At 39.1% G+C, this 12609-nt stretch overlaps 1 protein-coding gene across 3 annotated transcripts in view; it reads left to right on the top strand.

Annotated features, from left to right (window-relative positions):
* Positions 1-9697, top strand: part of IMMP2L (inner mitochondrial membrane peptidase subunit 2) — an 878275-nt gene extending 868578 nt beyond the window's left edge. For all 3 annotated transcript variants that reach the window (XM_073009282.1, XM_007982612.3, XM_038004317.2), the window contains one exon: positions 9025-9697. In XM_073009282.1, the coding sequence (XP_072865383.1) occupies positions 9025-9034 (10 nt within the window). In that variant the 3' untranslated portion in view covers positions 9035-9697. The remainder of the gene's footprint in view (positions 1-9024) is intronic.
* Positions 9698-12609: the final 2912 nt, after the last annotated feature.

Raw genomic sequence — 12609 nt, 5'->3', positions numbered from 1 at the left:
TCAGAGGATATATGGAAATACCTGGATGTCCAGGAAGAAGTCTGCTGCAGATGGGGAGCTCTCATGAAGAACCTCTGCTAGGGCCGTGTGGAAGGGAAATGTGGGGTTGGAGCCCTCACAGAGTCCCCACTGGGGCACTGCCTAATGGAACTGTGAGAAGAGGGCCACCGTCCTCCAGACCCCAAAATGGTAGATCCACTGACAGCTTGCATTGTGCACCTGGAAAAGCTGCAGACAGTCAATACCACCCCATGAAAGCAGCCAGAAGGGGAGGTGTTCCCTGCAAAGCCACAGGGACAGAGCTGCCCAAGGCCATTGGAGCTCACCTCTTGCATCAGCATGACCTGGATATGAGACATGGAGTCAAAGGAGAATCATTTTGGAACTTTAAGCTTTAATGACTACCCTACTGGATTTCAGACTTGCATGGGGCCTGTAGTCCCTTTGTATTCGCCAATTTCTCCCATTGGAATGGGTGTGTTTACCCAATGCCTGTACCCTCATTGTATCTAGGGTGTAACTAACTTGCTTATGATTTTACAGGCTCTTGGCAAAAGGGACTTGCCTTGTCTCAGATGGGACTTTGGGCTTAGACTTTTGGGTTAATGGTGGAATGAGTTATGACTTTGGGGGACTGTTGGAAAGACATGATTGTGTCTTGAAATGAGAGGACATGAGATTTGGGAGGGGCTGGGTGTGGAATGATGTGGTTTGGCTGTGTCCCCACTTAAATCTCATCTTGAATTGTAATTCCCACAATCCCCACATGTCATGGAAGGGACCTGGTAGGAGGTAATTGAATCATAGGGTCAGTTACCCTCATGTTGTTGTTGTGATCGTGAGTGAGTCTCATGATATCTGATGGTTTTATAAAGGGCTTTTCCCCTTTTTGCTCAGCACTTCTGCTTGCTGCCACCATGTAAAGAAGGACATGTTTGCTTCCCCTTCTGCTATGATTGTAAGTTTCCTCACAGTAACTGTGAGTCAATAAAACCTCTTTCCTTTATAAATTACCTAGTCTTGGGTATGTCTTTATTAGTTATTAGCAGCTTGAGAATAGACCAATACAAGTTCTGAACATCTTTTTTTTTAAGCATCTAAACAGAAATGTATTGCTCACAGTTCTGGAGGTTAGGAAATCCAAGATTAAGGGGCTAGCAAATTCAGTGTCTGGTGAGGGCCCCTCGCATAGTAGAAGTGCCTGAACATCTTTTTAAAAATGTCTTTCCTCCCACTACTGGTCCTGTTCTTCCTTATTTTCTTTCCTGTGTTTTTTCCTCTATCCCAACTCAAGGCTCTTTTGCATTTGCTTGTCCTTATCATGTCCTTGCAAGCCTTTCCCTCAAGAGAGGGTGAAACTACCTGAAGCCAAGAAATGAAAGAGTGTTCTGTAGACTATAGGTTTGTGGAAAGGGAGGGGAGGGAACCAGAGCCACACACACCTGTCCCCCTGGCATCTGAAGGAAACGCTGGGATCATGAAGACTGTGTCTACCAGATGCCAAAATAACTTCTCAGTGGAGCCAACTCAATCAAAGACAGGCAATTCAGTGCAAATGTAGTCCATGTGGTTCATTGGCATTGTGTGGGCGAAACAACCCATTGACTGATATCCCTGATCACTTTCCAGCCAGTAATTTTGGTGTTTCCTAAAACAGAGATTGCTAAAGTGGGAAGCAGGAATATTCAAGTAGTGAATACAATGATCCATGGGAGGCAAGAAAAAAATATTATAACTTCTATTTGTATCTAAAATAAGAATCTAAGCCATATTAACATTTGATTTTATGGATTGTTAATAGTATATATGTAATTTTAACATAAATAATAGGGATGAATCCTCAAAGTTTTTGCTGATGCATAATCAAAACAGTTTGGTGACTACTGTTCTAGATTACGAATTCCCAATCTGTGGGCTCAGTGTCCTCCCACTGTACCATAGGGGCAACAGTTATTACAAGAGTTCTATTAAGACATGTAGGAGACTTATCTTCACATTCAGTAGATACTACAAATGCAATGATCTGCTCAAGGTTTTCAGGGTTCATTTAATATGCTTTTGCTATTGTGTTTTGAAATTTACTGTAAAAGTAACTTTCTTATACCTGAAAAATGTGAATACATTGAAGGAGACCCAGTTACACATGGGACACAAATAAGTAAGGAGAGGGGAGAATCAAGTTCCAACAAGATGTCAGGTTAGTTGTTCAAAGTATTTAACTTATTGGAAGAGTTATATATACTTAATCATCTCTCTCTTTTTCTTTAAAGCAGAAATTGTTTTACTTTTCTCTCAACATATTTCTTTGTTCCCCTATTTTGAGGAGTATTAGGACATTTCATGGACCTGACTTCTAGCAGTGTTTTTTTTGTTTGTTTTTTTGTTTGTTTGTTTTTGAGACGGAGTCTCCCTCTGTCACCGAAGCTGGGGTGCAGTGGCGTGATCTCGGCTCACTGCAACCTCTGACTCCAGGGTTCAAGCGATTCTTCTGCCTCGGCCTCGCAGGTAGCTGGGATTACAGGCAGGTGCCACTGCATCTGTCTAATGTTTGTATTTTTAATAGAGATGGGGTTTTGCCACGTTGACCAGGCTGGTCTCGAACTCCTGACCTGAGGTGATCTGCCCACCTCGGCCTCCCAAAGTGCTGGGATAATAGGCGTGAGCCACTGCACCCGGCTGCACAGTGTTATTTTAATTCATGTGTATATTAGCTTGCTAGGGTTCTCATAACAAAATACTACAGACTGTGTGGCTTAAACAACATAAATTTATTTTCTGACAATTCTGGAACTAGAAATCCGAGATCAAGGGTTCAGTATGTTTGGTTTTTTTCTACAGTCCCCCTCCTTGGCTGTTGATGGCCACCTTTTTACTATGTTCTCACATGAACTTCTCTGTGTTCACATGTGCTTCTGGTGTTTCTCTGTGTGTCATAATCTCCTCTTCTCATATGATCACTAATCCAGTTGCCTTCTGGCCTCATTTTTACTTAGTCATCCCTTTAAAGTTTCTGTATCCAAATACAGTCGCATTCTGAGGTATTACGAGTTAGGACTTCAACATATAAACTTGAGGTAACACAATTTAGCACATAACAATGTACACTTACTTGTGATGAGTCTATTTTTTCAGGAAAGAATGTGGGACCTAGCTGTATTGAGAAGCAACTATATTAGGGCAACTATATTCTGATTTGTCAAGGACAGTCCTGATTTATTTTTATTGTCCTGACTTAATTAAATTAGCACCCCCTTGGACTGCCAGAAGTGTTTCATTTGGATGATAAATGATATGGTGATCCTGATAGAAAGCTTCTAGAAACAGAGTTTATGTATTTGAGTCTGGACTCAAAAAAATGCATTGCTGCACCTAGACTACCTCGACTATGAAATAGAGGCAGTAATAGTACTTACCCCATGGGTTATTGTGAGAATTAAATGAGTCAGTATGTGTGAGTCATTCAGAACACTGCCCTGCATAGAGTAAGCACTGAGTGTAACACTGAGCAAGCAAAGAGCAGGGGGATTGTATTTGTCAGGTGTGATGGTGAATTTTATGTGTCAGGTTGGCTGAGCCAGTGTGCCCAGATCTTTGGTCAAACATTATTCTGGATATTTCTGTGAGGGTGCTTTTGAATGAGATTTACATTTAAGTGATTGACTTTGAGTAAAGCAGGTTACTCTCTGTAATGTGGGTAAGCCTCTTCCAATCAGTTGAAGGCCTGAATAGAACAACAGGATGACTTCCCCTGAGTAAGAAGGAACACGCCAGCAGATCATCTTCAGACCTCACCCGCAACATTGACTCTTCCTGGTTCACAAGCAGTCTGCCTTTGGACTTGAACTGCAACTTTTTCCTGGGTCTCCAGTCAGCTGACCTCCCTTGTCAGATTCTGGACTTGCCAAGCCTCCACAATCACATGTGCTAATTCCTTAAAAATAAATCTCTCTCTCGCTCTCTCTCTCTCTCTCTCTCTCTCTCTCTCTCTCTCTCTCTATATATATATATATATATATATATATGTGTGTGTGTACACACACATCCTGTTGGTTCAGTTTCTCTGGAGAACCTACCTAATACAACCAGTATGCAAGCCAAAACTGTACCTGAAGGATAACTTTTAATTTTTACAAAGTTCATATATTTCTGGATTTTTATCTCCTTCTATATTCACTATGCTCTTTGCCTGCCTGTAGACATATCAATTTTTAAAAATGAAGATCCGTGAAAAGACACTATGGAGGATGAATAGGCTCTCTCTCACTCTATTATTCTCAGTATTAAAAAAAGAAACCCTGAATTTTGCATTCCATACCATGTTTTAAAGGAATATTGATGTTATCTGATAGAATTCTCATCATTCATCATTGTGAAGATGAATTTTTTTTTTTCAGGAAGCAAGATTAGTAGCTTTAATAAATGTTTAAAATAAAAGAATTCTAAGATTGGTTTTGGTAAAATGAGTGTTAAAAAAATTGAATCACTATGCCCAAAACTGAGTCCAAAGCTAAGCAAGCAAGCAGATGTATTGGCAAGAGTTCAGCCAAGTTAGAAGACTGGCAAATCACCCTTATGAAAAAAAAGTTAAACATCTTGAAAAGCAAATAAAGGCTTGAGGTACATCTGAGTAGCAGTTATCAAATTTTAAAAAGGGTTATTGTGGAAGAGATGGAGACCAGCTGTTTTCCAACTCTGCTGAGCTCAGATAAGAACAAAACCGGATAAAAACTGCAATATGACAGATCATTTAGATCTAGGGAAGTATTTCCTGGAAGTTAATGTAGTTGGAATGGTTATTTAGGATGTTCTGGAATACATTCAAGGGATTCTTTAAAGCTGATTAGGTTTACCTTTTCAGGATGTGAAACAAAGTGGAAACTACAGATTTAGGTTCCCCAATTGAGTAATCAGCAGAATCACTAGGGTTAGATGGGGTGAGGAGACTTCAAAAAAACACAGACTTCATTTCTATGAAGTGATAGAGGTAGCTTCCAGGATATATTGTTGAGAATAAAAGCAAGGTGCAAAAGAGAGTATAGCATGTTACCTTTGGTATAAGTCTAAAAGGGAAAAAGGAACACGTATGTATGCTTATTTGCTTTTTTTCCTCTTCAAAAACGAAACAGAAACAGCAAACCGGAAACTAATAAAATTAGTTACCTATTGGGGATGGGTGGAAGATGGGAATGGGATTTCTCTTGTATACTTTTTGTTTTAGTTTCCTATTGCTGATAGAATAAATTTCCATAAATGTAGATCCTTACAACAACACAAATTTACTATTTTACAGTTCTGGAGATCATAAGTCCAATATGGGTCTCACTGGGCTAAAGTTAAGGTGTCAACAGGGCTGCATTCCTTCTGAAAGTTCTAGAGGATAATTCATCTCCTTCCTTTCTCTAGCTTCAAGAGGCTGCCTGCATTCCTTGGCTCATGGTCCTTTTCTCCAACTTCAAAGCCAGCAGCACCACATTTTCAAATCTCTTTGAATCTGACCCTTCTGCCTCCTGCTTTCACTGTTTAGGACCCTTGTGATTACATTCAGGTCCATAAAATAATAGAGAATATTCTTGTTATCTTAAGGTCAACTGGTTAGCACTCTTAATTCTTCTTTATTCTCTAACATATTCACAGCTTCTGGCAATTAAGATGTGGACATCTTTTGCCAGGACAGTGGCGGAGGAGGCATCATTCTGCCTACCACATCTTAAAAAAATAATCTTAACTTTTGAATGATGTAAATTTTTATATATTCGAAAATAAAATGGAATCAAAAATGGGTAATAAAAGCAAACTCTAAAATTGAATATAAATAGAAACAAATGAGCCTAACTCTCTATCAAATGCTAACATAACTATATGGGGGAGAAAATAAAGAATTTATTCCAGGCCAGGCACAGTGGCTCATGCCTGTAATCCCAGCACTTTGGGAGGCCGAGGCCGAGGCAGGCGGATCACTAGGTCAGGAGATCGAGACCATCCTGGCTAACACAGTGAAACCCCCTCTCTACTAAAAATACAAAATATTAGCTAGGTGTGGTGGCAGCTGCCTGTAGTCACAACTACTCAGGAGGCTGAGGCAGGAGAATGGCGTGAACCTGGGAGGCAGAGCTTGCAGTAAGCCGAGATTGTGCCACTGTACTCCAGCCTACGAGTACACCCTTAAAATGAGATATATTTTAAGGACTAAAATAATTACATAGAAATCTTAATTTGTACTCAGCAAATTTGTTGTTGGTAATGGTTGTAATGTACTCACCTTGAAACTATTTTGAGTATATTTTAGGGAAGTATAAATGAGTAAATGTGTTAATGTTGTGGGGGAGCCAGGATAATCACTGTGGAAGAAGGGAGATAAAATATGGAGTGCAGAAGGTGAGGGAGAACCTTGTGGTATTGGATTTTTTATATGTATTCCCTGAAATGGCATAGAATATTGATACCCTAGGAGCACTGAGCACACCTTGTACCAAATCTTGGTTTCTAAATAGCATTCCTTGCTAAAAGAAACCAAGGCACTTTAAAGAAATGTCTGATCTCAGGTGGAACAGGTATAAGATAAAAGGTAAGCCTGTAACAACTAGTAGTGTCAAAAAGTAAGGTAGTGCTAAAATACAGATGGAGATGTCTCCAAAGGACACATAGAGCTCCCACTGGCCAAACTTAAGACATTTGATCAAACAGATAAATAAAAAGTAGTCACAGATTTTGACTTATAAAAGGACTTCTTGATATTACAGTAGAGGCAGGGTGAGAGGGAAAGCACTTTTTTTTAGAGAACAATGCCAACTAATAAATGCAAAAGAAAGAATACATTTGGAAAATCATTCTTTTTGTAATCCCTAATGTAATAAGTGATTCAGCAGGGTCATCAATGAATGTTAAAACAATTAGATGAAATATAGCTGGCATATAGGATATTTACATTATTATAAAATATATCACAGAGTTATTCATTACAGAAGGGAAAAGATTTATTTGTGATGAAGAAATCTAGTCAATATTGCCTTAAGTGATCAAACTTGGCTTCATAACAATGAGATGCACCAACATTTTGTGCCTCCTGATTTGATGGAACTTGACTCTAGTCATGAGGGGAAAAAATCAAGCAATTCCAGATATAGGACATTTTACAAGGCAACTTGCCGGGACTCCAGATTAAAAGAAATTAAATGTAAATCGAAGCAAAGCAATGAGCATCAAATGCAATCTGTGACCCTTGATTAGACCTTGAGTTTTTAAAACAATGGCTATGAAAGACATCACTAGAACAATCGGAAAATTTTGAATATGGACTCTGTAATAAGTAATATTGTATCTACATTAAATATCTTGTGTATAATAATGCTATTATGTTCATATATGAAACGGTCTTAGTTCTCAGGAGATATATGATGAAGTATTCAGGGATAAATTTAGTATGATGTCAACAACTATCAAACAGTTTAGAAGAAGTAGCTTTGTACATGTAACATATATGTACACACACATAAAATGAGGAAGAAATGAATGCAGCAAAATGTAAATGCTTACTTTTGATGGAGCTGTTTTTTGTGCCACACTTTCAAATTTTTTATAGGTCTGATTTTCAAAATAACAAGTAGAAGAAAAAACCCTTTATTGAGCCCAAGGGCTTCTTGCTACCCTTCGTGCTTATTTAGTTTGTATTTCAAGTTGTTGTTAAAAGATTTTTCTTCTTCTTCTTCTTTGTAAACAATGTGTTTCTGATTATCTTTTTGGAAACCTTCCCTGACATCCAGCTCTGTCTTTGAGTCCCTAGACAATGTGATTTTTTTGAATACGTACAATAGTAAATAGAAGAGATTTCTTGAATTCATGTAATAGCAAATAGAAGAGCTTCAGTGAAAGGAATGTTTTATGTTAATCTCTGTGGAAGTCCAATTTATAGGAAAAACATTTGAAAATGGTAAAGTGGACGTATAGTATTACTTTATAACTGGCACTCAGTATATATCTGCTAAATATGAGTGTATTTTGTAAGCTTCTAAATACCATTAAAATATCATGTGATAATAACTATAACTACAATTTTTTAAAAAACACAGATTTCCAGGCCTTCCTTCAGACCTGTTGAAGGGTAATCTCTGAAGATAAGACCCTGATCTTCCTTTTAAACAAGTTTGCTCTGTTCTTCTGTTCACTGAAATTGATGTCTTTAAGAAGATATAAGATGTTTAAGGGCTCCCTTCCTGTCTTTGGGCTCAGCCTTAAGTCCTCCCCCTCACCTCTTCCATCCTCGCCAATCTCTACTCGCCTCTGCTAATGGGGATTCTTTACCATCTGCCATGATCTGTATACTTTATTATTTTTCCTCACTACCCATCCCACCTTGTTTGCTTTCTCTTGGTTTTCCACCTCTCTCCATGAGTACTAGATCCGTGTTACTCAGTGTATTCTCCATGGAGACAGCCCACCCAGTCTCACACATAACTCCTGCTGCTCATCTAGTAGGTGGGACAATGTTTTTTACAATATATATATATTTTTTAGGGCTCTGTGATTTTTTCATAAAGAAAGTCTCTCTAGGATACCAATAACTCTGTGGGAAATTCTGAGAACATACACCAGATTTATGCTTCCTGGGTCTATGCAATCAGGCTCTTGAGGATAATGGTTAAGATGGTGGACTCTGGTGTCAAACTGCTTGGTTCTAAAGACAGACTAACCACTTGGTAGCTATATGACTTTTGGCAAATTTTTTAACCTCTTTGAGCTTTTCTTTCTCGTCTGTAAAAGGAAAATATTAACAGAACCTACCTCAAATGGCTTTTGTGAGGATTAAAGGAGTTTACATATAATAGCACCTAGAAAAATGCTATATAGGTGCTTACTGTTTTTTTCTTTGTATTTCAATGGCTACAAAAGGTGTTTACTCTTTTTTTTATTCATCTTCACCTTTCCATTGAATGTTAAACCTGGATTAAATTCTGCTTTCAATATATTAATAACTATTTTTATAAAATGATTTCTTTCTTGCTTTCTTTGTGTTTCTCATGAATTCAGGTTTCCCTAGGACTTCTGCATGCCCATGCCACACATATCCTGTGGCCCCCAGAGCGCTGGCAGAAATTAGAATCTGTTCTTCCTCCAGAGCGCTTACCAGTACAGAGAGAAGAGGAATGACTGCATGAATCTACCTGAGTTGCTGGCATTGGGATGCCAGTTACTAAAGAGGAATGGAAAAACGAAACCTCCAAAAGGGAATAACTTCCAACAATATGATGCTGTGTGAGAAAAATTTACAGCACATTAAGACGATCTGTATTATTAAATAAATAATTTTCAAACGTTAAACAGTGTTAAATGGCACCTGATTTTGTGTTAAATTTTAGTTCCCTGTTGTTTAATGCCCCCAAAATATGTAGATCTTTGAGAATATAAAAATACTGCACCCACATGTCTTAATGGGGCTAAATTTCAGATTATTTGTTACATATACTTATTCTATTGATTGTTGGGTTTTGATTTTGGTGCTTGCTGCTGAAATAAATTGAAAATTAATATTCAATAAAAATGATGTATTTGCCACTTACTGTTAAGGTAGAACAAGAAGGAACACATATTATACATATAATGATGGGAATTATATTGTGATTTGTAGTATCTACAAAGTAGTAACTGCCAGTTAGGAAGAACAGCAAACAGTGATGTTAAAATAAAACAATGATTTGTCAGGTCCTGTCTTGAGTGTTTAATTCTCATTGAGCACATCCATTAATGAGGAATTTCTTACCTGTTCCGAAAATAAGGAATTAAAGTAATGGAGAACCCATTCTATTGATACTTGCATACAGTCAAGCCTTTCTTATTGGCCCTTTTTAATCCTGCATTTCTGAGTGATATCATGCCTATTCACAATGATAGGTAAACCCATTTATCAGCATTTAGTCATACTATTTGTTTAAAAGGTCTGAGTGAAATAGAACAAAAAACAGTCCAGATCAGCCAAGTTTGATTTTCTTCCCCTAATTATTTCTCAGTATTCACGTCTGTAATACTGATATCACCAATTGCAAAATTATAGTAGAATAATAGAGTCTGTAATTTGTATGGATAAGGGAGTAAATTCCCTGCATCTAAGTCTGTGTTTATGAAAGCTTCTTTTTCATCATAGCATCATCATATTCAACAAATATTGATGAGCACTTACATACTAATGTTGGTCAGAATTTTTTTTTAAAGCAGATCACTTAAAATTTTTCTCTGGCTCTTCATTGCCCTTCTCAATTCTTCAGTTCCGTTTTCTCTTTCCCCCAACTTGAACTTCATACCATGGCTTTTAACTGCAGTTGACCAAATACTGCTATTTCAAAGCTTGTAATTTTTTTTTCTTTCTTGGCAAAGTGCCTCCCTTGGAATTATTTGTAAAATGTTTAGTGCATAAGGGTATTGACCCTTTACTTGCTGGAACACAGGAAGGTCTAAGGGTCATATAAGAGAGGATTGGGAGTACTGAGGGGAGGTAGAGTAAAGAACAAATAGACAGGTGCTGGTAGTGGCTGCTATTTACCACTGGTATAGAAGAGTTCAATATTTTAACAGTTTAGCCCATTGGCTATCAGCCTTGCTACCTTATTGATTACTCGTGCCATTGTTACTCGAACTATTCATTCAAGATTGTAAATCTTTGGAGGGAAGGTAAATGCTCTTCCTATTCAATTTTCTATTCACTAGCCATCCAGCACATTACCAGCAGAGTTAATGCCTAATGCTTGTTGAACAGCTCAGCTGACTAGTTACTTCTTCAGGAATACGACCCCAGGCAGAGTCACTGCTCTACCTGGCATATACGTTCATTAATGTGTCACTGTGCATGTTAATGATTCGTGTACATATTTTCTCCCCTACTAGACTGTGAGCTAGTAGTCTATTCTAGAGCAGAGTTTATCTTGCTCAACTTGGTCATACGATTGCTCATAATTGACAATAAAATTCTGTCCAATCAATGTATGAATCCTAGGCACTGTGTTAAGGACAGGAAAATCAAGGTAGATAAAACATAGGTTCTCATAGTCTACTGGTGGGGGAAGGAGGAACTGTAAAGAGGCAAACAGTTAACATACAATTCAGTGGCAGGTATAGAGCATGGAATAGGTGCAATGTGAGCAGAAAGGGCTGTAAATCTGATTGTGTCTGGGGAAATAGGAATGGGGGAAACCGTCACAGAAGGGGTGCCATAGGCTGAGCCTTCTAAGATGAATGGAGTTCCCCTCCCGTGAATTATAAATTTAAGCTGTATAAACGATTTCAGTCACTTAAATAGTTTCCTCTCAAACATTACTGCCAGTTTACTGCTCAGGGTGTAGTGTGTATATTGTGTTTTATACATTTAGTTTGTAAAATGTGAAATAATAATTGTACCTCAGGAAGATTGAGATTTGTAAATTTTTTTTCACTTTACAAAAGTCATTTCAAACAATTTTACCAAGTAATTTATAAAAATGTGTTGTATATCAGAGGTTCCAAGATGGCCGAATAGGAACAGTTCCATTCTACAGCTCCCAGCATGAGCAATGCAGAAGATGGGTGTTTTCTGCATTTCCAACTGAGGGTACCGGATTCATCTCACTGGGGCTTGTCAGACAGTGGGTGCAGCCAACAGAGCAGGGCAGGGCATCACCTCACCTGGGAAGCACAAGGGGTCAGGAATTCCCTTTCCTAGCCAAGGGAAGCTGTGACAGACGGTACCTGGAAAATCGGGATACTCCCACCCTGATACTGCACTTTTCCAAGGGTCTTAGCAAATGGCACACCAGGAGATTATATCCTATGCCTGACTTAGAAGGTCCCATGCCCACAGAGGCTCACTCACTACTAGGACAGCAGTCTGAGATCGAACTGCAAGGTGGCAGCAAGGCTGGGGGAGGGGCATCCACCATTGCTGAGGCTTGAATAGGAAAACAAAGTGGCTGGGAAGCTTGAACTGGGTAGAACCCACTGCAGCTCAAGGAGGCCAGCCTGCCTCTGTAGACTCCACCTCTGGGGTCAGGGCATAGCTGAACAAAAGGCAACAGAAACTTCTCCAAACTTAAACGTCCCTGTCTGACAGCTTTGAAGAGAGTTGTGGTTCTCCCAGCATGGAGTTTGAGATCTGAGATTGGACAGAATGCCTCCTCAAGTGGGTCCCTGGCCCCTGAGTAGCTTAAGTGAGAGACACATCCCAGTAGAGGCCAACTGACACCTCATACAGCCGGGTGCCCCTCTGAGATGAAGCTTCCAGAGGAAGGATCAGGCAGCAACATTTGCTGTTCTGCAATATTTGCTGTTCTGCAGCCTCCACTGGTGATGCCCAGGCAAACAGGGTCTGGAGTGAACCTCCAGCAAACTCCAACAGACCTGCAGCTGAGGGTCCTGACTGTTAGAAGGAAAACTAACAAACAGAAAGGACATCCACACCAAAACCCCATTGGTATGTCACCATCATCAAAGACCAAAGGTAGATAAAACCACAAAGATGGGGAGAAACCAGAGCGGAAAAGCTGAAAATTCTAAAACTCAGAGTGCCTCTTCTCCTCCAAAGGAATGCAGCTCCTCACCAGCAACAGAACAAAGCTGGATGGAGAATGACTTTGATGAGTTGAGAGAAGA

Source organism: Chlorocebus sabaeus, chromosome 21 (genome assembly GCF_047675955.1).
Source record: "Chlorocebus sabaeus isolate Y175 chromosome 21, mChlSab1.0.hap1, whole genome shotgun sequence".
Taxonomy (NCBI): Eukaryota; Metazoa; Chordata; class Mammalia; order Primates; family Cercopithecidae; genus Chlorocebus; species Chlorocebus sabaeus.
This window is presented reverse-complemented; position numbering and strand designations above follow the sequence as displayed.